Source organism: Gorilla gorilla, chromosome 11 (genome assembly GCF_029281585.2).
Source record: "Gorilla gorilla gorilla isolate KB3781 chromosome 11, NHGRI_mGorGor1-v2.1_pri, whole genome shotgun sequence".
NCBI lineage: Eukaryota > Metazoa > Chordata > Mammalia > Primates > Hominidae > Gorilla > Gorilla gorilla.
In genome coordinates this window covers 61,917,953-61,945,773 of record NC_073235.2, presented here as the reverse complement: position 1 = coordinate 61,945,773, position 27,821 = coordinate 61,917,953, and the positions used below count along the sequence as shown (strand labels likewise).

The window sequence follows — 27,821 nt, the reverse complement described above, 5'->3', positions numbered from 1 at the left end:
TCTGACCTCCACCAGTTCATCCATGCTTATTTCCTATCACTGTCTCCCTGGTTCACTATGCTCTAACTAGTCTGCTGACCTTTTCATTTTTGAACACACTCAACCCACTTCTAGCTGGTGGCTTTTTCCTTTGCTGTTTCCCGTCTTGAAAGGCTCTTCTCTTATGTCCTTGGGTGATTGGCTCTTGCTCTCCCTTAGGTCTCAGCTCAGAAATGTCTTACCTGATGACTACATGTAAAGCAAAACCCCACCCCACTCCCCACCACACATTGTCTATTCAGTTATTCTGTTTTACTTATGGTATTTATCACTCAAAATATTTATTTAAATTGTTTGTTGATTCTCTTCTTCTAGTCCTCACTAGGCAGAGCTGGTGTCTGTTTCTCACACCCTTGTATCCCCAGAGACTTGAGCAACTATGCCTGGTACATCATAGCCTTGAATATGTATTTGTTTTGTTACTAAAAGAAATAAATATACAGTGAAATGAAGTTTCAAGGATAAGGTTCTGAAAAGTTTTCCCAGATTGGATGTGGGAAAATTAATAAGCTGTTCTTTGATCACTTTTTGATAAACCTAAGGAGACTAATTTTTAAAATGTTTTAGCTTATAGTCCCAACTAGTTGAAGGCTGAGGCAGGAGAATCGCTTGAGCCCAGGAGTTCAAGGCTACAGTGAGCTATGAAAGCACCATTGCACTCCAGCGTAGGTGACAAAGTGAGACCCTGACTCATTTAAAAAAAATGTTTTAAATTAAAAAAATTTGTAAGTAATAAAACATTTTAAATGAGAGAAAAGAGACTTACTAGCTAATTATTTCTGGAAATGACGCATATATACTCTAATGAAACTGGTGATACAAACCCATCTTTTCCCTATTTCTCTAATACTCACACTTGTCTTCTCATTTCTGTTTGTTTTAATGAGTACTAAATGTGTTACCTTATAAAAATAGAACTCTTTACACATGGCCAAAGTATGCTCGGCAGAGACTCCCTGCATCAGAATCACATTAAGTGCCCTGTCTAGAAGTGGGACTCAGGAATGTTATGCACCCTAAAGCTTCAGAACCAGTACTTCTGGATGACTGTTCCTGGGGAGTATAGTCCCCATTTCTCATGCCATCTTTAAATAAAAAGCTACACACTTATTCCTTCGGCATTTAAATAGGAGTTAATTTTTCTCTGCTAAATCACTGTAGCTCTCTTATTTCTTTTCTTTGTTATCCCTTACTAAAACAAAAATGTTAATTTCAGTTTAGGTACCTTATGATTTTCATGGTCTTGCTATACATGCTTAGAAAACTACAACAGATTTTGGTTGCAAAGAAGTAGCTGTTTCTTTGACAAATAAATGGTAGTCTTAATATTAATATATTATTATTTTCCTTTAATCTCTACCTTGTGATCTTTCTCATTTTGTGGGTACCCATACAATTCCAATTCAGTTTCTCATTCCTGTCTGCCCTACTTTGAGGGAAGAAAACTCAAGAAATGATGGGAACTATTAGTCTGCTTATTGAAGTGTGTATCTTTGAAAGAGGCCTTCTTGTAGCTAGTTTGGAGCAGTTAAAACAGAGTCATTGCAAGGCCGGATGTGGTGGCTCACACCTGTAATCCCAGCACTTTGGGAGGCCGAGGCGGGTGCATCATGAGGTTAGGAGTTCAAGACCAGCCTGGCCAAGATGGGGAAACCCCGTCTCTACTAAAAATACAAAAATTAGCGTGGTGGCAGGCGCCTGTAATCCCAGCTACTCAGGAGACTGAGGCAGAGAATTGCTTGAACCTGGGAGGCAGAGGTTGCAGTGAGCTGAGGTCGTGCCACTGTACTCCAGCCTGGGCGACAGAGCGAGACTGTCTCCAAAAAAAAAAACAGAGTCATTGCAAACGGAATATAATGGCGGGAGTGACTCTCCTCACTCATATGAATGTTACCTGAATCAATGTTCAGAAGACACAATAAAAAGACTACAGATTTGCAATCTGTAACCGTGGCTTCAATTTGGCTTTCTGTTGTGGAGATATATTACTGTATTTCATTCCCCAATCCCGAGTAGTCATAAAAGGATGTATTTCTGTTAAGATCATAACTTTTGTAATTTATTGTTATTTTTTCTATATTTTGTTCTTTATCAGCAAATGCCATTAAAATGTTCCTAGATTGTACTTAATCTTGTTGCTCCATCATTTCAGTGTTTCTCCTTTTCAGTCTTTCTATTGGTGAAATTTTAACTTTCCCATTGTTAAATAATTATAAATATTTCCAATAATCTACATGACAGAGCTTGTACTTTTTATTGAGGAGTTCTTTTATAAGTTAATTGATTGGTTTGTTAATTTGTTATAATTCATCTCATGATTTTTCCTCTTTTTATCCACTACTATTATGTGTTCTTGAACACAAAACTTCACTTTTATGTGACCTAATACCACTTTCTACCAGCTTTGGATTTTATTTTTCTTGCAGAGTCTTAAATGTTCCAAAAATAAATCTCTCTCGTCATATTTATCTACCTCATCTTCTACCTTTTTTTTTTAATATTTTCTGAAATGAAACATAAACAGTTAAATTCCTTGACCCTAACTAAAGCAGCCCCATAGGTCTTTTGCTACCCTACTTTATCTTCTCTACAGCACTTATTATTATATGGAATAATTTGCTTTTATATTAAGCATCTGTGTACCCTCCCCTATCACCAGCACTAGTAAGTTTCTTGAAGGCAAGGACTCAGTCTTGGACATACCCAGAAAGGTGTGTGTGGCATGTTATAGGTAAATGTTTGGCTACTGACTCATTGTCTGCAGAAAGAAAGAAGACTAAAGCTAAATGTGTAACTTTTGATGTGTGTATCATAGTTGGAATTATTTTGTGAACTGATCTTTTTAATCTGTCATACATTTTGAAGAATAACAGCCATATGAGTACATCTACACATATGCTATATTGATATTTTCAATATTCTACATGACAGAGCTTGCACTTTTCATTGAGGAGCTCTGTCATGTAAGTTAAGTTGATCAGTTTGTTAAATAATTATCCTTACAATATGTGACTTTTTCCTACAATGACATTTTGAGATTGAAAATATCATTTGAAAATTAAAAAGAGTACACCTTTTATTGAAACTTGAATGTTTTCCAAAAATAAAGTCTTGCCAACTACCTTGTCGTTATCCAGAAACCAAGGAAGAAAGCAATGGAAAGTTCTAGCAACAGTGATAGTGATTCAGGCACATCATCAGACACCTCAAGTGAAGGCATTAGTAGTAGTGATTCAGATGATCTAGAAGAAGATGAAGAAGAAGAAGATCAAAGTATTGAAGAAAGTGAAGATGATGATTCTGATTCAGAGAGTGAAGCACAACATAAAAGTAACAACCAGGTATAATTTTTTTCATGGACAGTATCCAAACATTATTCATATTTAGGAATTAACTGGTTTATCTTGACTCTCAAAGTCTGTAGTTTTAAAGTTAATCATTCCTTTGAGTTCATACTTTTGCCCAAGAAAGAAGATGAAGAAATATTTTTAAAGGGACATACGGTATTTCTTTTATGAATTTTTAGATTTTTAGATATTATCATAAGGCATTAAGAACACTTTTAAAGTACCCGTTTTTATCTCCAGGTTTTACTGCTTGATAGTCTTTGTCTTAATAGATGTTAGGAACTTACCTTTTCATTTTTATATCTAGGTGCTATTACATGGTATTTCAGACCCAAAAGCAGATGGACAGAAAGCAACTGAAAAAGCCCAGGAAAAAAGAATACACCAGCCATTACCTCTTGCGTCTGAATCCCAGACTCACTCATTCCAATCCCAGCAGAAGCAGCCTCAGGTTTTGTCACAGCAGCTTCCATTTATTTTCCAAAGCTCTCAGGCAAAGGAGGAATCTGTGAACAAACACACCAGTGTAATACAGTCTACGGGATTGGTGTCCAATGTGAAACCTTTATCTTTGGTAAATCAAGCCAAAAAGGAAACTTACATGAAACTCATAGTTCCTTCTCCTGATGTTCTTAAAGCAGGGAATAAAAATACCTCTGAAGAATCTAGTTCATTGACCAGTGAATTGAGATCCAAACGGGTGAGTTACAAATTATTTATACAAGAATTTTACTATTAGAGAAAGATAGAGCTTCTATATTGTCTTACAATACACAAGTTTAAGTTAAATTCTACCTTCATTTTTATACTTTCTTAGTCTCCAGGAATAGAATATGTACATCAGAAAACTAAATTTCTCTGATTTTATATTCATATATGTATCTGTTTAATGTATTTTTGGCAATGCAATCATGTCATTCCAGCTCCCCTGCAACCCATCCCTAAGGTAAGTCCCCACACCCAAGATCTAAGGATTTAGAAATAAGGGGATAAATATGTTTGAATAAGACAAGCTTCACAATTACTTGGGTTTAAAATTAATGTCCTTTTTTTCCTAATACCAATTTTTTTTTTTTTTTTTTTTTTGAGGCAGGGTCTCAATCTGTTGCCCAGGCTGGAGTGCGGTGGCTCAATCTCAGCTCACTGCAACCTCCACCTCCCGGATCCAAGTGATCCTGCTGCCTCAGACTTCCTAGTAGCTGGGACTACTGGCATGCGTCACGACACCAGGCTAATTTTTGTTTATTTAGTAAAGGTGGGGTTTCACCATGTTGGCCAGACTGGTCTCAAATTCCTGACCTCAAGTGATCTGCCCGCCTCGGCCTCCCAAAATGCTGGGATTACAGGCATGAGCCACTACATCCGGCCAAATATATTCTTTTTCAAAGAAGTGAACTCAAGTAATTTACCTCTGTAGTCCTAGAATGTATACATTTTAAGTGTAAAAACCCTTCATAAAGAATCACTTTTCTGGCCAGACATGGTGGTTCACACCTGTAATCCTAGCACTTTGGGAGCCAAGGCAGGAGGACTGTTTGAGCCCAGGAGTTTGAGACCAACCTCTGCAACATAGTGAGACCCTGTCTCTACCGAAAAAAAAAAAAAAAAAAAATTTTCCTTTGTCATTCTTAATGGATTATATGAAATATAAGTTCTACTTACACAAACACTGGAAACACTCCAGAGAATTTTCTCATCTTTTTCTTGCTGTTGATTTTACTACGTAGACTAAATTCATATGTCCAGCAAAAAATTCTAATAATTAAATGATTATTGCTTTTTATTCTAGAATCAGCCTAGAGTAGGAAACCATTATGTTTGAACACAATATTACAAATATTATCTTTAGGCGACTTAATTAGATATCACTTGTAGGGCATCTACTGTTTGCCAGCCATTGTTTTAATTGCTGAACATACGTTAACTTATTGGTAATAATATCTATGAGTGCTACTAATATTATCCTCATTTACAGATGATAAAATTAGACATTCACATTAGACTCAACTCTAAAAGGTACTACCTTCTGTTTGTCAGTACCTATTATTGAGGTAGAGGTACCTACCTGCATCCCTCATTAGTTCATTATTTTCTTAAAGGTTATTTAATCATTGAATCCTTCAGTACCCTTACACTGAAGAAAATGTAACTTAAATCCATATAGATTGATTGAATACATAGACCAGGAGTAGAATTTTATAGATCTTATGTCAACTTTCTTTTATCAATTTTTTTTTCTTTTTCTTTTTCTTTTTTTTGAGACAGAGTCTCACTCTGTTGCCCAGGCTGGAGTGCAGTGGCAAGATCTCCACTCACTGCAAGCTCCACCTCCTGGGTTCACGCCATTCTCCCGCCTCAGCCTCCCGAGTAGCTGGGACTACAGGCGCCCGCCACCATGCCCAGCTAATTTTTTTGTATTTTTAGTAGAGATGTGGTTTCACCATGTTGGCCAGGCTAGTCACAAACTCCTGACCTCAAGTGATCTGCCTGCCTCGGCCTCCCAAAGTGCTGGGATTACAGGCGTGAGCCACCACACCTGGCCCCAAATGGATATCTTAAAGCAGCAAGAGATTTGCTGCTATACAGGTCTCAATTTTCTCTCCATCTCCTTTTTACACATCACTCCTGATTTTAGAAATGATAATATGTGTACTATAAAAGAGTAATTGGGACAAAATATAGAAATCTTTGGCTATTTTTAAAAACTTATTGGTGTCAATATATGGGAAGTGATTCTTCAGAATTACAGTGAGGAACAGTTGCAGAAAATTAAAATACAAAACTAAAGGGACTTTTGTTTTCATGGCCCTTTAGACCTATATATTTAGAAGGAAAACTTACTACCTATAAAAAAAGATTACAAAATTATTACATGACATAATTATGTTCTAACAGATGAAAACACACTAATTTTTCTGCTGAAAATTTGAATCTTGTATATTAAAGTATTTTATGTAAGAATTTTGCTATAAAATTACATTGAAATGGTACATCTAACTAGCATAATTTTCTAGAATTTACTGAATAATTACTAATTAAGCACTTTCTCTTTGTAAGGTATTGCCTTAGGTACAAATACTTTGTGACAGTTTTTATTTACAAAGAATTATCTTAACAATTTTCTAAACTAATACAGTATAGATGTTAAATAAGATAAAAAGTTTACATTGCTTACTGCTTGTTAGTACTGCTGCTTTAAAATATTTAAAGGTATTTCAGGCTGAGTGCGGTGGCTCTCGCCTATAATCCCAGTACTTTGGGAGGCCAAGGGCAGGTGGATCACCTGAGGTCAGGAGTTCGAGGCCAGCCTGGCCAACATGGTGAAACCCCTTCTCTACTAAAAATACAAAAAAAGGCTGGGCGTGGTGGCTCACGCCTGTAATCCCAGCACTTTGGGAGGCCAAGGCAGGCGGATCACGAGGTCAAGAGATCAAGACTATCCTGGCCAACATGGTGCAACCCCGTCTCCACTAAAAATACAAAAATTAGCTGGGCATGGTGGTGCATGCCTGTAGTCCCAGCTACTTGGGAGGCTGAGGCAGGAGAATCACTTGAACCCAGGAGGCAGAGGTTGCAGTGAGCCAAGATTGCGCCACTGCACTCCAGCCTGGTGACAGAGCAAGACTCCATCTCAATAATAATAATAATAATAATAATTCTTTGACTTATGATCTTTCAACTTCACAATGGCGTGAATGCTATACACATTCAGTAGAAATTGGAACAATAGTCCCTTGATGGTGAGCAGCAGCAGTGAGCCGCAGCTCCTGGTCAGCCGCATGATAACAAGGGCAGACAACCGATACTCTACAGTTTACTGTGTTGGTAGGTTATTTTGCTCAACTTTAGGCTAATGTAAGTGTTACCAGTACATTTAAGGTAGTTTAGACTAAGCTATGATGTTTGGTAGGTTAGGTGTATTGTATCTATTTTTGACTTAATGATATTTTCAACTTTCGATGAGTTTATGGGGAAGTCACCCCATGGCAAGCTGAGGAGCATCTATATAAAGAGGTAAAGGAGCTCAAAGGAAAGAGGCAAAGAATGCTTCTGGCTGGGAAATTTGGAAAGCTTCTTGGTTTGGATCTTGAAGAATAAACAGTATTTTGTCAGCTTGAAATTTCTAAGAGGAGGCTATTTCATGCAAAGAAAATGGTTTTAAGTTTGTATTATTGTGAAAATGGAAGCAACAGTAAAGAGGGGAGGCTAGTCAAAAGGCATATAATTTTTAATGGGGAAAAACTAAATAAATTTTAATAAATTACAGCCAAAATGTAGCAACCAACTAGTCATAGCTGTTGCTACTTTTACAGCATTTGTATATCATGATTTAAATTTATATATGATATAATAGCTATAATTTGTTTTCAGATATTGAAAGCAAATAAAAGCAATCTTTGTTTTGTGGTACATTTTGTTGTGTTTTTTAACTTATGTTTCAACAGGAACAATATAAACAGGCATTCCCATCACAGTTAAAGAAACAAGAGTCATCGAAGAGCCTGAAGAAGGTTATTGCAGCTTTGTCAAATCCAAAAGCAACCTCTAGTTCACCAGCACATCCAAAACAAACATTAGAAAACAACCACCCAAATCCATTCTTGACAAATGCACTTTTAGGTAATCACCAACCAAATGGAGTTATTCAAAGTGTCATTCAAGAAGCTCCTCTAGCACTTACTACCAAAACTAAAATGCAGAGCAAGATTAATGAAAACATTGCTGCTGCAAGTAGCACCCCTTTTTCCTCACCTGTAAATTTGAGTACAAGTGGGAGAAGAACCCCTGGCAATCAGACACCTGTAATGCCCTCTGCCTCTCCCATCCTGCATAGTCAAGGGAAGGAAAAAGCAGTTAGCAATAATGTAAACCCAGTAAAAACACAGCATCACTCCCATCCTGCAAAATCTTTAGTGGAACAATTCAGAGGAACAGATTCAGACATTCCCAGTAGTAAAGATTCTGAAGATTCAAATGAGGATGAAGAGGAAGATGAGGAAGAAGATGAGGAAGATGATGAAGATGATGAATCTGATGACAGCCAATCAGGTTATTTTCATTTTAAAATTTAAAGTATTTCTCTAAATGCTATGTGAACCAAACATTTTAAAGGGTTTCTTAATTCAGACTTAAAATCAGTGTCATTTACTATGTTTCACACAACTTTGTGCATTTCTATAATGAGCTTGTAAAATACAGGAGTAATTGATACTGGAAATCCTAAGTCAGATTCTCAGCTTGTTATTCATTTGACATTAAACAAATAATCACTTTAGGGTGAATACAAATGATGCATAAATTAAGACATAATTTCATCAACTTGCTTAATTTTTATTTCATTCAGGACCACTCTTTTTTCATTTCTTCTGCTACTTGTTAAAATGCATCACCAGCTGTTTTGAACACAGATAAAATTATAGTCATAGTCATTCAGAAAGTACCAAAAACCTAAATCTCTATGAATGTTCATCAATAACAGAAAATTTGTTAAATAACATATAGAGGACTCTCTGATTTAATTTTGAGTCACTTTTTTTTTTTTTCTTTTTGCTGGGTCTAGGGTTAACTTCTTTGCATTTTTATTTTCCTTCCCTCTCCTCATTCCACAGAAGATTGAAAACATAAAATACAAGAGAGCTTAAATTGCGAATACAAAAATGAAATACATATTATAAATGTTTGTGGATTTGTTACTGGTCAACTACAGATTCAACTAATTTTTTTTAGCAGCTAATATGAATAGGAAAATATACTCAGCTGTACAGTTTAAAGTGTCTGTAAGTTAAAAACAAACTTCGTGCTCAGGGTAAAACCACACTCTTCCTGGGGTTTCTGTAAAACAACTTTGTATGATAGATCATAAATATCAATATTCATAACTTTCAAAACTAACTTTTATAATGAATTTCAATATAGGCAAACGGTATAACACAAACCAGAATTCCACAGAAGCTATTGTACCGTGAACTATGAGGAAACAGTCTAAGTATCACTCCTATGTTTATCAAGTTTAATCTCGTAATAGATTTTACATATGTAGAGGAATGGATGCATCATACATAGAACTACGTAGGTAGAACAAACTTAAATTATTGAATTATCCTACTATAATTATTTCTGTAAGCCTGGTTTTTTGAGAGGCCTGAAAAGCCTGATGAAGTCTTGTATGTAAATAGAAAAACTGCAGCCAAAAGACCAAGAATCTCCTGTTGAAAATTGTCTTCTTTTACTCCAAAGCCCAAATGGAAGTATGCTGGTAGTTCCAGATTTCTCTTTCTCATATTTGACTTACTGTACTTCATAAGCCATTGGAATCTGTTCATTTGAACAGTCAATTTAATCCCCTCTTTTACTTTAGTTTCTCTGTTAAATAAAAAATTATTTTGATGCCATTAAGCAGAACTCATCATGTGAATAGTGTCACATGAGAACTGTTTAAAGTGTTGAGTAAAACTTACACTTAAAAAAATGTTTTTGAAGATTGATAGCCTAAATACACTGTTCTCAAATAGCTTATAACATTTACTCTGTAGGAAAATTTCTCATTTGAGTTCTCATTCACAGGTGCTGGTTCCTGAGCTAGTCCATTTAGATACAAACTGCAAATTTTTGGTGATTATCTAGTTATAATATACAAATGCTTCTTTTACTTCCCAGAATCAGATAGTAATTCAGAATCAGATACAGAAGGATCAGAAGAAGAAGATGATGATGATAAAGACCAAGATGAATCAGATAGTGATACTGAAGGAGAGAAAACTTCAATGAAACTGAATAAAACAACTTCCTCTGTCAAAAGCCCTTCCATGAGTCTCACAGGTCACTCAACACCTCGTAACCTCCACATAGCAAAAGCCCCAGGCTCTGCTCCTGCTGCCTTATGTTCTGAATCCCAGTCACCTGCTTTTCTTGGTACATCTTCTTCCACACTTACTTCAAGCCCACACTCTGGTACCTACACTTTATTTTTATTATTCTAAAGTAGAAGTCAAACCATAGGAAGAATTTTTATTGATAAGAGTGTTCTGGAGATGATCTCACTGGAATCAAGATTAAAGTTAGATTTTAGGTTGGCTAAGGAAGGTGAGCCTGTATTTTCAAAGGATATGACTCATTACCTGGTCTTTTCTTCCCCCTGAGTTTCCAGTTTAAGGATCTGATTGATGATAGTTCCTTTGGTTTTGAACCTTTCTGCTTTTGTGTTCAGTTCGTGCTTCTAGAATATAGAATTTAATTGACAGTTGGACTTTTTTGTACAGTTGACCCTTGAACAACGCAGGATTTAGGGGCACTGGCCCCACACACAATCGAAAATCTACATCTAACTTTTGGCTCCTCAAAAACTTAACTGTTAGCATACTATTGACCAGAAGCCTTACTGATAACATGAATAGTCAATTAACGTATGTTGTATGTGTTATATACTGCATTCTTACAATAAAGAGAAAAGGAAAATGTTAGTAAGAAAATCACAAGCAAGAGGAAATATATTGACTCTTCATTACCTGGAAGTGGATCATTATAAAGATCTTCATTCTCATCTTCATGTTGAACAGGCTGAGGAGGAGAAGGATTGGTCTTGCTGTTTCATGGGTGGCAGAGGCAGAGGAAAATCTGAATATAAGTGGACTCACACAGTTCAAACCCATATTGTTCAAGGGCCAACTGTACTTTATAAAAAAGCTCACTTGGTTACTTAAGATGCTATCTGCCCAATATATAGCCAGTGTCTTTTCTATTAGAGAGTAGCATTCTTATTCCATTAACATGCCATGTCCTTTTTTTTCCTATTTGACTTTTTATAAATTCCTAGAGGTCTTCATTAAACATTTCTACACTTAATATTCCACAACTACTCTCAGTTCTCATTCAATGTCTAAGAAAATATAGATGTATATAGTAAAATATTTTGTTGTTTTACTTATTTCACTCTCCTCTTGTCAGTTTCTAGCTTTACCTTCATTTACCACATACAAATATGATAGCCTACTAATTTTAGATGAACTTATTTGTGTTTGTGAAACTTGATCTCGGTCTTAGCAAATTTTTACATAAAATCATAATCCTGTTCCTTGGTGGTTTAGGTTAATTAAAAGACCTGGTAGTGTTTTTGACTATGGATTTATATGGACATAGAAATTAAATCGTCTTTAAATATATGAGCCAGCTGTTGAAATTTTTCAGCATCCAAAAACTCCTATTTTCAAAGTCAACAGTTTAAATAGATTTTCTGAAACCTCTATTTCTCTCCTGCTTCTCTAGCCATTTCTTTAATAATAAAATGAGAGGAAAGGTGTATATTTTTACCTTGGATTGTATTTTCTTTAGAGAGAAAAACTAGTTATTCTGTCATTCAGACCCAAAAGAAGAAAAAAGCCCCCTGCCTTATACAGTGCTTTATTGAAAACCATCTAAAAATAATGTATAAATTACAGAAATACACTAAATCCAAGTTATTAACATATACTTTTTTAAAGAAAAGTTTCTAAACTATCAATATTATTATTTATATTAATGAATGTTTTATATTAACCAATTGAATTTTTTTAAAGGCACTTCCAAAAGAAGAAGAGTAACAGATGAACGTGAACTGCGTATTCCATTGGAATATGGGTATGCAAAATAAGGTTTTCCTTTTTCTTTTTCCCCCATATATTTATGCATGTTTGATGTATACTTGATTTCTCATTCTCTACAATTAATAGAAGAAGTACATAGCTGCATAGTATTTATTAGAGCAGAAGAGCCAGAGCAAAGGGCAAGGAATTTGGTATATCAGAAAACTGAAATTAATCCTGTTTCCTGGAGGTATGGCAGAGCTGGGGTGGGATGATACAGCCAAGTAGGAACATGACTGAAAAAGAACCAAGAGCAAATCAGATGGCAAAGGGCAGGAGTACATGAGACTGTAAGAAGTTTTTGTGAAGATAGAATTAAAGGACAGTAAAAGCCACTTTGGTCAAAATTGAGGGACTCAACCAGAGTTTGGCTAAAATGGTTTAAGTAGAAATGACAACTTTTAGACTGGATGTAAGTGAACCCCAAGCAGCAGAGAGCCAGGTTTACTTTACTCCTCCCTTAAAGCTTTTCAGATGTAAAAAATCAGTACACATTAACATGTTACTGAAATGTCAGAGTACCCAAAGTAATCAAGTATGATTTCTAAAAATTTTGATGGAGTTTTATATATAAATTGAATAATTAATTTTCTAGTTGAATTAGCTAAAAATCTAAATAATTTTGATAGTTAATATATTTGGGTTGTTTGAGGAGTTTATTTTTGTTTTCATTTTTTATGTTTTCTAGAGAACATGTATACTTTAACTTATTTTTAATTTTTAAAAGCTTTCTTGAAATTAAGTATGTCATAACCTTCATTTCTGTTATGTGTAGCTGGCAGAGAGAGACAAGAATAAGAAACTTTGGAGGGCGCCTTCAAGGAGAAGTAGCATATTATGCTCCATGTGGAAAGAAACTTAGGCAGTACCCTGAAGTAATAAAGGTACATACTTTTCACCAAATAATGTACATTTGGTGCCTATTAAGCATGATCATGTACAAAAAAAAAGTGTACTCCTTTCTCAGATAAAGTTCCTTGATACTAAATATTCTCATGTATGGGACTATTGTACTTAACCTAAATTGATCTCCTATAAATTTAGAGCCCCTTGATAGAATATGCAAAACATTAGTGTCCTGAAGCTAGCTATACATCAAAGCTGGGTTGTAATTATTAAAACCTGAAGTGGAAAAATATGTGATTTTTTCAGTATCTCAGCAGAAATGGAATAATGGATATCTCAAGGGACAATTTCAGCTTCAGTGCAAAAATAAGAGTGGGTGACTTCTATGAAGCCAGAGATGGACCGCAGGTATCCACTTTTTAAAAAGTATAGTCTTTGAACCAAAAAGTAGTACCATAACCTAAATGAAGTAAATTTCACTACACTCTGGAGCATTGCCTTTCTTTAATTAGTTCATATGGCTATACATATAACTTTGTGGTAAGCACTCATTAAGGCCTCAATTAACTATGTTTCAGTAACAAGGAGCTTTGACATAATAGATATCTTTTTCATATTTAAGTAAATTTTTTCTGTTTATTAATTCAACCAATAACTTTACAGTTTATATAGGTATAAAAGCATCTGCATGTTCATATGAAATATAGAAAACATTAGTTTTCTGAAAAGTACAGCTAGTTTTAAAAACTAATTTGAATATGAAGACCCTATTATTATAAGTCAGTCCAAAGGAGGATATATATGCCCTAGTGTTTTGGAAGAATCTTGTCCATTTGATTATTCCACGCTATATGATGCATTTTCACAAGTTTGATAAGTTTTTTTTTTGTCGTTTCTTAAAATTAGGTGAATGAAATTTCTGGTTTTTGCAGAAATTCAGTTTTTACATTAAGTGGTACACATTTCTGAACATATCACCACAGCTCCCTTTGAGCTTACAGTGTTAAGTACACATCCTCACCAGTCAGCAAAAAGAACCCACCAAGGAGATCTCATTTCCTGTATGTTTTCTTTAATGCTTTCCCTTTGTTCCTTAGTTGTATTCAGCTGCATGTGCGTATTATTCCCTTTAGCTGCATTGAAAGGGGTCCCAGTTAAGGAGTGATGAGACCTAGATTCTTGTTAATCCCTGAAATACTCTTGTAATTCTGAACAATAACAAAATAATGCCCCCTTTTCCCTCCACTTTGTTATCTGCCAAATAGAAACGATTATAATTACACTTCTTGTCTCATAGGATTATGGCAAGATTAAAATGAGATCATATGCATAAAAATGTTTCAAAAGGCTAAAATGCTCAGCCAGCTGAAGTTGATATTTTCCTTCTTCATTGAACCTCTCTCTCTTCTGTCCCATTATAATGCATAGAAAAATTTTTTGGCAATTAATATTTTCTTTGTGAATAGGGAGCTTTTCTATCCTATCTTACCCTTTAATTTTATAATTTTGAAATGGAAAAGGTCTCCCTCATTCTGTAAGAGGTTTATTTTGAGTTTGGAAGCTTAAAGGAATTTTTTAAGGTCACACACAAGGCTGAGACATAACTAGAACTCAAGGTTTCTGAAAAAGTAATCTTTTGCATACATCATGTAACCTATTTTCTATTGTAGTCCATGACTTTTAAAGAAAGAAGTTATGTCCAGATCTACCTGTCTCTTTATTGGTAGTTCTAAAATGTCAAAATGGGTTTATCTGAGATTTATAGAAATATATGGAAATATATTCTAGGGTTTTTTATTTTTTTTAAAACAAAAGATTTTGACTTAGACTAAATCTGTCACCAGATTCTTAGAATTTTAGTGAACCACAGTGTTACACATTCTATATACACGATGTCAGTTTTAAAGTCATAAAACATATTAGAAACTTTAATCGTTGTAAAAGTCTTTGTTTCATGTTGTCAGATTCTTACTTGTATTATTTATGCCAAAGATGTCTTTGTGATTTTAAGTTCACTAGATTTTTGTTCGGAGAGGAAAGCTAATTGCTATTTAGCATATAAAGGATTTTTAGTTTTATATCAGTGATAATTAGACCTAATCTATAAAGCCTCATTACACAGAGTAGAATGTTCCTTGACATGCATTCACTTTTTATTAAATATAATCAGTGTTTTCCAAATGCATACTGTCTTGTTGAGATCAATTCCAATCAAGGAAATAGGATGAATTACTAAAGCCAAATATGTTAAGCTGCCAACATTTCAGCAGAATGCTAGGGGAAAACATTCGTAATTTTGAGAGCATTTCTTTTAGCTAAAACCAAAATTAGTACACAGGAATTCAGGATACTTTTAGAAAACAACAATTAAAGGTAAGTCATCCAAAAAAGTGTTCTAGTTAATTAATTAGAGATGCATATAGTTATAAAACCATGTACATTTTTATATACTGGATTGTGTGATTAATAGGTTTAAGCATATGGTTAACTGGAAATGTATATCATTATATAAGAATGTTCTCTGAAAACCAAGATTATATATTTTTGTTATAGTAATTATGATGTGAAATAATTTTGATCACCCTAAATTTTGTAGAAGATGTAAAATATAGTGTGACACAAAGCTACTGCTACCATGCAGTGATGATCATACGTATTTACAATATATCTGCTTTTATGCAAATTGTGTAAGTGGTTTGATGATGAAACATGTTTAAAAAACTGGATATTAAAAGACTAGAAGGAAATGTGTCAAAACTAATGATGGATGTAATGGTGATAACAATGGATTTTTTTTGCTTTCTACATTTTTTGCATGTTGTGTCTTTTCTAAAATTTGCTTGTTTTATGTATATAATGTGAAAAACAGGCCGGGCATTGTGGCTCACGCCTGTAACCCCAGCACTTTGGGAGGCTGAGGCAGGCAGATCAGTTGAGCTCTGGAGTTCAAGACCAGCCTAGCCAACATGGCAAACCCCTTCTCTACTAAAAATACAAAAATTAGCTGGGCATGGTGGTGGGCACCTGTAGTCCAGCTACTCAGGAGGCTGAGGCAGGGAGAATTGCTTGAACCTGGGAGGTGGAGGTTGCAGTGAGCCGAGATCAGGCCACTGCACTCCAGCCTGGGCGACAGAGTGAGACTCCATCTAAAAAAACAACAACAGAAAAACAATTTCCTGTCTTTTAAAACTAAATACCCCTATTCTTTGTAATTCAATAAAACTGAGAATTCGTAGTTTTCCAAATGCATGGAGATTGTACAAAATGATCTTAAATGTTGCCGCTACAGTTTTCCAAGCTTCATGTATCTATTGTGATGTTTGATAGCAAATGAAATGCTGTATTTGTGGATTCATTAGTACAGTCAGCCCTCCATATCTGTGTTTTCTGCATTTGCGGATTGAAGCAATTGTGGATTGAAAATTCTCAGGAAAAAAAAATGTATCTGTAGTCAACATGTACAGACATTTTTCCTTGTCATTATTGTCTAAACAATATGATGTAACAACTATTTGCATAACATTTACATTGTGTTTACTATTATAAGTAATCTGGTGATGATTTAAAGTATATAGGAGTATAGGTATAGGTTATATGCCAATACTGTGTTATTTTTATTCAGGGACTTGAATATCTGCAGATACTGGTATTCATAGAGGGAGGTCCTGGATACTAAGGGACAACTCTATTCTTAATCACTCTCCTATTAAAACATTTTCCTGGGAAGTATATTTTTTTCATCATTTTTTAATCTTAAAACATATCCCAAAAGCCCCAACGTTAGTTCTATATGTTCTAATTTTACTTAACACATTACAAAAATTGCATCAGCAGAATTCTAGTTCTCCATATATTATATATAAAATTTAGGAGATAATACTTTCTGCTAGAAGATAATACCTGCATTGCAGAATTCTGGGTTTTTTTCTAGTTTATTGAGATAATGATTTATTCCTTCCAGTAGTATAATTTACATAAAAGGCCATTCATCTCAACATTAAATACTAAAGAAGTAAAAAAGCTAATTGAAAACAAAAACAAGTCCCCTCACCCCCAAAGTCTATACAGCAACCTGTGATAAATCTGAAAGAGAAGCAACAGCCCATCAATATTTTATTTCAGAAAAGATAAAATCTTTAATTTTTCTTATGTTTAAGAATTTCTTTGTTGCTAATATTATTTTTAAAGAAAAAAAGCCCATAATTGAAAAAACTTTTTTCTTTAAAAAGTAATGTTATTGTGGCATATTTACATGCAATAAAATGAAATTGTTTTTAAGCATGTAGTTTGATGCTTTTTTTAGGGACACAGTGCTTTATTTTTCTCTCAACTTTTATTGTAGGCTCAGGGGTACGTGTACAGGTTTGCTAAGCAGGCAAGCTGTGCATCACTGAGGTTCAGTGTGCAAATGATCCTGGAGCACAGTACCTGATTGGTAGTTTTTCAACCTTCAGCCCCACCCCACGCCACCACTCTCCCCGCTCAAGTAGTCTCCAGTGTCTACTGTTCACATCTTTGTGTTTGTGGATATTCAATGTTTAGCTCTCGCTTGTGAGTACATGTGATATTTAGTTTTCTGTTCCTGCATTATCTCACTTAAGTGATGGCTTCCGTATGCATCCATGTTGTTACAAAGGATAAGATATCATTCTTTCTATGGCTGCGTAGTATTCCTGGGTGTATATATACCATTTTCTTTATTCAGTCCACTGTTGATGGGCATATAGGTTGATTCCATGTCTTTGCTATTGTGAATAGTGCTGCAATGAACATGTGAGGGCATGTGTCTTTTTGGTAGAACAATTTATTTTCCTTTGGGTATATACCCAGTAGTGGGATTGCTGGGTCTAATGGTAGTTCTGTTTTAAGTTCTTTGAGGAATCTCCACATTGCCTTTCCACAGTGGCTAAACTAATTGACATTCCTACTAGCAGTGTATAAAGTGTTCCCTTTTCTTTGCAACCTTGCCAACAACTATTGTTTTTTGACGTTTTAATAATAGCCATTCTTTTTTTTTTTTTTTTTTAGATAGAGTCTTGCTCTGTCACCCAGGCTGGAGTGCAGTGGTGCCATCTCGGCTCACTGCAAGCCCCACCTCCCAGGTTCACACCATTCTCCTGCCTCAGCCTCCTGAGTAGCTGGGACTACAGACGCCTGCCACCGCGCCCAGCTAATTTTTTTGTGTTTTTAGTAGAGACAGGGTTTCACCGTGTTAGCCAGAATGGTCTCAATCTCCTGACCTCATGATCTGCCTGCCTTGGCCTCCCAAAGTGCTGAGATTACAGGTGTGAGCCACCGCACCCGGCCAACAATAGCCATTCTGACTAGTGTCAGAATGAGATAGTATTTCATTGTGGTTTTGATTTGCGTTTCTTTAATGATTAAGGGTGTTGAGCATTTCTGTGTATATTTGTTGGCTCCATGTATCTTTTTTTCAGGAGTGTTTGTTCATGTCCATTTTTTAATGGGGTTATTTTTTGTTTGTTGAATTAAGTTTCTTATAGAGTCTAGATATTGCACCTTTGTCAGATATATAGTTTGGGAATATTTGCTCCCACTCTGTAGGTTGTCTGTGATAGTTTCTTTTGCTGTACAGAAGCTCTAGTTTAATTAGGTCTCACTTGTCAATTTTTATTTTTTTTGCAGTTGCTTTTAGGGACTTAGTAATAAATTCTTTGCCAAGGCTGATGTTCAGAATGGTATTTCCTAGGTTTGTTCCTAGGAATTTAAGTCTTTAATCCATGTAGAGTTAATTTTTGTATGTGGTGAAAGGAAGAGGTCCAGTTTCAGTATTCTGCATATGTCTAGCCAGTTATCCCAGCACTATTTATTGAATAGGGGATTTCTTTCTCCATTGCTTGTTATTGTTGACTTTGTCAAAAATCAGGTGGTCATGGGTGTGCAGTCTTATTTCTGAGTTGTCTGTCCTGTTCCATTGGTCTGTGTGTCTGTTTTTGTACCAGTATCATGCTGTTTTGGTTACTGTAGCCTTGTAGTATAGTTGGAAGTCAGGTAAGTGTGATGCCTCCAGCTTTGTTCTTTTAGATTGCTTTGGCAATTTAGGCTCTTTAGGTTTCATATGAATTTTAGAATAGTTTTTTCTGATTCTGTGAAAAATTACGTTGATAGGAATAAGCATTGAATCTGTAAATTACTTTGGGCCATATGGCCATTTTGACAATATTGATTCTTCCTATCCATGAGCATGGAACGTTTTTCCATTTCTTTGTGTCTTCTCTGATTGCTTTCAGCAGTGTTTTGTAATTTTTGTTGTAGAGATCTTTCACCTCCTTGGATAGCTATACTCCTAGGTATTTTATTCTTTTTGTGGCTATTATTGTAAATGAGATTGCGTTCTTGATTTGGCTCTCAGCTTGGATGCTATTGGCGTATAGAAATGTTATTGATTTTTGTATATTGATTTTGTATCGTCAAACTTTACTGAACTCGTTTATCAGTCCTAGAAGCCTTTTGTGAAAGTCTTTAGGGTTTTCTAGGTATAGAATCATATTGTCTCTTAAGACAGATAGTTTGATTTCCTCTCTTCCTATTTGGATGCCTTTTATTTTTTCTTGTTGAATACCATGGATATTTTGCTTAATCATTTTTTGATTCAAGATATTTCTGGGCTTAAGATATGATTATATATGTATTTATTAATATTAACAGCAAGCAATTGTTGAAAATATTAACTTTTGTATAGTACAATAAGATGAGAGGTGTGTGAGCTTATATTTATTAAAATTTAGGTAAATTTATCATTTACTGAAGGACAACAATGTAATTATTACCTTTAAAAAAGGAGATGCCCTTAATTCAAGAAAATAGGATTACAAATGAAACGGGGATAAAAGGCCCAACACAGTGGCTCATACCTGTAATCCCAACACTTTGGGAGGCCAAGACAGGAGGATTGCTTAAGTCCTGGAGTTCAAGACTAGCCTGAGCAATGTATCAAGACTCCATCTCCACAAAAAAATAAAAATATTACCTGGGCATGGTGCTGCATGCCTGTAGTCCCACCTCCCTGGGAGGCTGAGGTGGAAGGACTGCTTTAGCCCACGAGTTTGAGACTACAGATAACTATGATCATGCCATTGTACTCCAGCCTAGGTGACAGATTGAGACCCTGTCTCTAATTAAAAAAAAAAAAAAAAATGGAAAGAAAGAAATAGGGAATAAGATACACTTAATATATCCATTATCAGTTTTATTTATTTTGGTCCACAGATGTAGTGAGGAATTTGTAGCATCGGCTACTTTTCAGCATATTGATAGTTTTCAAACACTTCTTACCAGCTTCTGTAAAAATCTTGATTTTAGAGGAGTGATAGACTTCATGGAACAAAACAATTGTAATACTCTATATAAGCCTATGCTGTACTGGCTGGCTACCTTTTAATGAATTTCTGTTAGCAGTTTAAGAAACACCTTTGAAAATGGTGTAAGGTAAATAAATTTCCTACAGACTTCTGTTTCATCACATTATAAAAAAATTGTTGAATAAAATGACATTGTTTTTATTTTACTTTGTGTTTGATTGTCAGAATAAAAGAAGATAAGGTTGAGCTAGACATATTTTGGTAATAAAATAGCATTATTTTTATTTACCTAAATATAACACTAAGGTAAGAGGTATTTACATATTTCTTAGGAATGGAGGAAGGCATCAAAATAAATTGTTAATAACATATTATTTTGAAATATATGATGATCTACCTTGAAAAGCATTTTTTGTGAATTGTAGAAAGCTATACATCTAAGCATAAAGACCTTAAGTTTATTTTTTTCAACCAGGAGGTTTAGAACCATTAGAGTATGGAATGTCTACTGTTACCAGGCCCAAAAAAAGCATAAAACTGAAAGATGCAAAGAAGAAGCAAGTTTAAAATGACTCCGAAAATGTTGCTTTTTTTCTTCGAGATGTTGCATTTAGAAAAAAGTACAGTGTTTCTTCTTTTTAATGCACAAGGCATAAAAAGTAAAATGTCTACAGTTCTTAATGAAAAGAGCCTTTCTTTCTGAGTCATTTAATCAGTAAATATGTGTGGCAAATACTTAATGTGCCAGGCATTTTTTTCTGTAAGTAGATGTCCCCTAAAGGCATTTTCCCATAGAGCAAATTGTGAACACACCTTTCAGTACAGAAATGAAGTTGAAAGCCTGAATTTGAAGAAAAACTAATGTTCATAGAGAAACTGAAGAATACAAAAAAATGATTGTTGGTTTAGAGAAGCTTATTCTCTGAGACAATGCTGCCCAGCTAAAAATTAGGGTTTTGTTAATAAGGAGTAAGAGGAGGCTTCACAGTAAGGTAGGCAACACACAGTTTCTGGCACAATTATAATGCTGGTAATGATTTCGAATTAAGTGAAGAACAAAAGATTGGAAGTCAACAACCAGAGTTCTAATTCAGCTCTGCTGTTAACTGTCACACCTAATGCAACATAGCCGTGGGCACGAATGGACACTGAGAACATGAAAGATCAGTACCAGAAATCTGTAAGTCCGGAAATTTATGTCACTAATCTACCAGGTAGGATTTTTGTGGCTAGGCAAGGCCTATACTAGGAGGACAACTGTATGAATCCAAGGATATAGAAGGAGGAGATATTGAAAGTTGTTGACTATTAGAGGATGACATACTTTGAGTAAGTAGAAAGCATAGTCAGCATTGTGGAAACAGTTGTATCAAACCACATCTTTCTCACTTGTTTTTAATAGATGACACCTTTTCTCACGGTTCTTACTCTTTCACATCTTTAAAGTGCTATGTAGTGTATGGTATAATAAGCTATATGACTAGTGTGACTTAAGAATATCTGTCATAAAGTTTATAATCTATCACCCTTTCACTGCCTACCTCTGGCACTATTAAGTAGCTAGAAATAGACATAATACTAAATTGAAAAGGTATAAGGAAATCCAACAAAATTTTGATTTTTTTCTCATGATGTTAATTTTTTTATGTGAATTGTCAAATTTCGTCGCAAATATCTGATACCCTTTCTTTGCTCATTCCCGAAGAATTTTTTTAGTTCTAGAAGGGTAATTTCGTATCTTACATTACTTACACTGAAGCTAACTTAATTCTCTCATCCGTAATGTAAATGCATATAAGAGGTCTTTAAGATCAATTTGCTTTTAGGTGTGACATTCTAAAAGTTTCATATAAACAAATTGGGAAGTAAAGGATTCTGAAAGTACAATTTCAAAAGGAAAGGTAGTAAAAAATTAACTTTGTTTACTTACGCTATGGTTAAATTTACTGAAAATTATTTAACCAGAAATCAATTTGGTAAATGATCAGTCCACCAAATGACTAATAGGCCTTAAATTGTCAGACCAATTGCCTTAATCCAGATTTAAAACATACCCCACAAATATTTTACTACCAGAGGCAAGGACTGGGATAGATACAGGTCTCAGTCCAGAAAAATATGAGAAGAGCAAAGTCCTTCCATTCACTTACATAACATTGAGCATTCAAGAAGGACAATACTAGGCATCTCAAATGTTAACTTGGGAAGCTGGGCATCTAGTGGCACAGGACTGTAAATCCATGTGAAATTGCTGCATCCCAGTCTTGGTGATACTAAAACTTTAAAAATAGTCATCAATAACTTAGCAAATAAATCGTTCAGCTAATCAGCTTTTGGTGGACTGGTATACTGTATTTACATAATTGTATACTGCTTTTCCCAAAAAAAAAAATCAGCTTACAAGTATTTAAAAAATGGGAGCAACAAAAGAAAAAGTCAAGCCAGGATGAGTAAAATTGCATCAGGAATAAGACTTGAGAACACATCCCATTAAGACCTAAACATGTGGCTGCTAAACCACATATTTACCCTAGCTTTCAGTGAAACGTGGGAAACCCAGTTAATTAGGCAATTTACTGTCTATAAGATAAGGTGAAAACAAACCAGTCCCTCATGAAGGGTTCACCTATCCTTTGGAGTCATTTATTTATGAAGACTATATAACAGAAATGTTGAAATAGGAAGATCATATTGAAAATAAATTTCATGATCTCTTTTGAATTTCTGAATACAGAAAATATTTAAGAACTCACTAAAAAGAAATATTTTCTTTCTTTAAAAGTCTGTTTATAAGTCATAAAAAAGTTGAGCAATAAATTTGTTTTCCAGTTTTCTCAAATATTTCTCCATCCTTATTTGTTCAGTAAGAAAACATCATTGCCACTTATTTCCCTTTTCCATGTTCTTTAGAGACTACTCCAAACCTTAACTGCCTTTCTGGTCTACATTCAGGCTTTCCTCCTTCACATCCAGGCGGTGTTCAATTTCAGCCAGTTCTCTCTCCCAAAAGACTAATGTACTATTCATCTCTCTTTCTAGCTCTAATTCCTGTGCTCTAATCCAGGCCATCATAATTTTTATATGGACAGTTGAGACAACTTTCTCTCCCAAGCTCTGAACTCTTTTTCTAATGCATTACTGAGGGTGTGGTCCTAGGGTCACCTGCCTTAGAATTGACTGAGCCTGAGGTCCTTGTTAAAAATGTGGTCCTTTAGGGAAAAGGTCTCTCTCTAGCTGACTTTTAGATAATGTTATGCCTTGCTCAGAGTAAAGGTGCCTCAACAAATATTTAAGTAGTGAAAACTTCATTTTTATAATATATTACAGATTTACAGTGTACTTTCACTTATTTCATTACCTTATTTACCTGGATTATTCAGTCTTCCGAAATAAAACATAAACCCTTTTCTTTTTTTCCTTCTTTCTCTTTGTAGTATTTAGAGAAGTGACGGTATTATTCACTAAGAATACAAATTAGCAACTCTCGAAAGCAGAATTAGAATAATATAATTAACATAATCTTGTCCAGGCGTGGTGGCTCACGAATGTAATCCAAACACTTTGGGAGGCCAAGGCGGGTGGATCACCTGAGGTCAGGAGTTCAAGACCAGCCTGGCTAACATGGCGAAACCCTGTCTGTACTAAAAATACAAAAATTAGCCATGTATGGTGGCAAGTGCCTGTAATCCCAGCTACTTGGGAGGCTGAGGCAGGAGAATCACTTGAACTCAAGAGGCAGAGGTTGCAGTGAGCTGAGATTGCACCACTACACTCCAGCTTAGGCCACAGAGTGAGACTTTGTCTCAAAAAAAAAAAAAAAAAAACCTAATCTTTTGCTATCTCCATCTTGTTGATCATCTTTTCTTATCCATATTTTAAAAATCTTAGTCAACAAAAATTATTTTCAGCAAATATTTACTATTTTAAGTCTTAGAAATCAAGAAAAAAGAATTAAATTCTTTTGATATATAATTTCTGATAGATAAAAAGCCAATGGCATGTGAATCAAATGATATAAATTGTATTTGCTTTTCCTGAGGAAAAATTTATTGAGAAAAATACTACTTGTTCTCACCCACAATTATTTTGGCTCTTCAATGAATTAAAGCTGTTGTATAAGTTTCAGATTTTCCTAATGATTCTTTTCTCATTTTCTAAAATCTAAGAGTCAGAAGACATTATACGTAATCCAGTATATGCAATCCCTTTAGAAAGTACTAACTTTTTAAATGCCAAGGGCAAAAATGTGAATGATATGGTCACTATATTTGTCTGCTAAGTTCTAGGCACCAACATATTTTGTTCCTCTTTTGACACAGGTGTATTTTCCTAGCTGAATAAAAATGTAACTATGTAAAAATTATATCTAGATAAGAAAAGTTGATAGAACTCTTTAAATTTTGGCCAAAAATTGATTTTGTTATTAATAAGATACTTTAAAAACCGAATGTAGATTTGTTTACAGACTTTTAGTAGTCACTCTTCTCTTCCAAGTATCATGAATGTTACCTTTATATTTTTCAAGTTATATGATACATGCTGCCTTGGTGCTTAAGAACATAATAAAAAAATGAAAACCTAAACTAATCAAAAGCTTCCCATGCTGGTGAACATAACCTGACATAAAACTATGCTGATGTCTTCCTTTTTAGTGGCTTATGGCCTAAAAATACACTTTGTACAACTATTGTTCCTATTGACTTTATTTAGAATCTCAGCAAAAAATTTTCATTTTCCTCAGAATTAATCTTTAAAATTATCTTTAAGATAAGAAGTACTGAAAGGAGTTAGTATAGATGTTATTTTTAGCATATATATATATATGAACATATGCATTAGTTTTTTTCTGACGGTCTTTTCTTGACATAATCTTGGCTGTGCTTTCATGGCTAAATGTTATGATCCGTCACTTATCAAGTATAAGAACATCTTTATAACATCAAGTACCCATAGTGGTCAGGAGCACAGGTTTTAGAGTGAGACAGTCATGGGTTTGAATCACAGTCTGTTCTTTGCTGTCTGTTCAACCTCACTCAGCCTGAATTTCCTCAATTGTAAAGACGATAAAACCCACCATATGAGATAGAAATGTTGTGAAGATTAAAGTGTATAGTCTCTTCAAAGTATCTGGAACAAAGCACAATACTTAGAATGTGGGATGTAGCTATTATCCATAATCACGTACAATTTAGTACCCATTAACTGCGATATTCATAGACTCCTTGCCCCAGGTTAGGCAAATCATGTTATAACGTAAAACTCAAGAACTTTGGGTTATTTTTGGTTGCACAGTTTCTTCTAGTGACTCAACCAAAATTTCTACTTTGAGGATATTTTTAGAGAAAAACACATTTTAAAAATTTCCTTAACCTTCATACTGAAGGAATTAACTCTTAAAAAGAAATAATAAGACAATTATTTTTAAAAGATGTCTCCTATATCTGAACATATTATTTTGGACTATAAGGTAATATAACAGTGTATTTGTTTTGATTGACACATGCAGGATACATGTATTTATGTGCTAAGCAGTATTTTTTTTTTTTTTTTTTTGAGACGGAGTCTTGTTCTGTCGCCCAGGCTGGAGTGCAGTGGCGCGATCTTGGCTGACTGCAACCTACACCCCCTGGGTTCAAGCAGTTCTTCTGCCTCAGCCTCCCAAGTAGCTGGGACTACAGGTGCACACCACCACGCCCGGCTAATTTTTGTATTTTTAGTAGAGACGGGGTTTCACTGTATTGGCCAGGCTGGTCTCGAACTCCTGACCTTTTGATCTGCCCGCCTTAGCCTCCCAAAGTGCTGGTGTTATAGGCATGAGCCACTGAGCCCGGCCACAGATACACTAGCATTGTGTTGGCATGTGCCTCCACTAGGAGGCTTATGATGAGAAATCTCAAATATATACAGAAATAGATGGACTGATAATATATACCTTGTACCCATCATAAGTTTTAGGAATTATCATTTTGACCAATACTGTTTTACATATACCCTCATCTACTTCTCCCTTCCAAAATTTGTTGAAGGAATGGTTCCATTTGTGTCTCTAAAAGTTAAGGACTCGTAACCACAGTACCACTATTATACTTTTAATATATAATTTCTTTTTAATTTTTTTCATTTTTATGAGTACATAATAGGTATATATGTATATATATGGGGTACATGAGAATTTTTTTTTTTTTTGAGATGGAGTCTCGCTCTGTCACCCAGGCTGGAGTACAGTGGTTCCATCTCGGCTCACTGCAACCTCCGCCTCCCGAGTTCAAGCCATTCTCCTGTCTCACCCTCCAAAGTAGCTAGCACTACAGGCACCCGCCACCATGCCCAGCTAATTTTTGTGTTTTTAGTAGAGACGGGGTTTCACCATGTTGGCCAGGCTGGTCTCAAACTCCTGACCTCAGGAGATGCACCCGCCTCAGCCTCCCAACATGCTGAGATTACAGGCGTGGGCCACCACGCCCGGCCACATGAGATATTTTGATACAGGCATACAGTGCAAAATAATAACATCAGAGTAAATGGGGTATTCATCACCTCAAGCATTTATCCTTTCTTTGTGTTACAAACAATCCAGTTATACTCTTTTAGGTTTTTTTAAATGTATGATAAATTATTGTTGATTGTAGTCACCATGTTGTGCTATCAAATACTAGATCTTATTTATTTTACCCACATATTTTTTATAACTATTAACCATCTTCACTCCCTTGCCCCTCTCCTCTCACTATCCTTCCCAGCCTCTGGTAACTATCATTCTGCTCTCTATCTCCGTTGAGTTCAATTGTTTTAATTTTTAGCTCCCACAAATAAGTGAGAACATGCAAAACTTACCTTTCTGGGCCTGGCTTATTTCACTTAACGTGATATTCTCTAGTTCCATCCATGATGTTGTTGCAAATGAAAGGATCTCATTTTTCTTTATGGCTGAATAAGTACTCCATTATGTAGTGTATATTTACCACATTTTCTTTATCCATCTGACATATGGGTTGCCTCTAAATCTTGGCTGTTGTGAACAGTGCTGCAGCAAACATGGGAGTGCAGATACCTCTTCAATATATTCATTTCCTTTCTTTTAGATATATACCAAGCAGTGGAATTGCTGAATTATATGGTAGCTCTGTTTTTAGTTTTTTGAGCGACCTCCGAACTGTTCTCCATAGTGGTTGTACTTATTTACATTGATACGTTCTTGATATCATCAACTCTCAGTCATTGCTCAGATTTTCAGTTGTCTCTTTATTGTTCAAATTTTCTTAACAGTTTGTCTATTTATTTATTTATTTATTTATTTATTTAGAGATGAAGTCTCGCTCTTATCCTGCAGGCTGGAGTGCAATGGTGCGATCTCGGCTTACTGCAACCTCCACCTCCCTGGTTCAAACCATTCTCCTGCCTCATCCTCCCGAGTAGCTGGGATTACAGGTGCCTGTCACCACACCCAGCTAATTTTTGTATTTTTAGTAGAGACGGTGTTTCACCATGTTGGCCAGGCTGGTCTCGAACTCCTGACCTCAGGTGATCTGCCTGCCTCGGCCTCCCAAAGTGCTGGGATTACAGGTCGTGAGCCACTGTGCCCGGCCAGTCCGCGCCCAGCCAGTTTGTCTATTTAAATAAGTATCCAAGTAAGGTCCACAAATTGGGCT

The 27,821-nt window shown here is 35.2% G+C and overlaps 1 protein-coding gene across 14 annotated transcripts in view; it reads left to right on the top strand.

Moving 5' to 3' along the window:
• The window catches only part of BAZ2B (bromodomain adjacent to zinc finger domain 2B), a 403,884-nt gene that overhangs the window by 271,615 nt on the left and 104,448 nt on the right, over positions 1-27,821 (top strand). For 12 of the 14 annotated variants that reach the window (XM_063694870.1, XM_063694875.1, XM_063694874.1 and 9 more), the window contains 7 exons: positions 3,177-3,380; positions 3,694-4,086; positions 7,832-8,435; positions 10,044-10,337; positions 11,939-11,999; positions 12,780-12,888; positions 13,157-13,258. In XM_063694870.1, the coding sequence (XP_063550940.1) occupies positions 3,177-3,380; positions 3,694-4,086; positions 7,832-8,435; positions 10,044-10,337; positions 11,939-11,999; positions 12,780-12,888; positions 13,157-13,258 (1,767 nt within the window). The remainder of the gene's footprint in view (positions 1-3,176; positions 3,381-3,693; positions 4,087-7,831; positions 8,436-10,043; positions 10,338-11,938; positions 12,000-12,779; positions 12,889-13,156; positions 13,259-27,821) is intronic. The other 2 variants (XM_063694877.1, XM_055379036.2) reach the window with 2 other exon arrangements.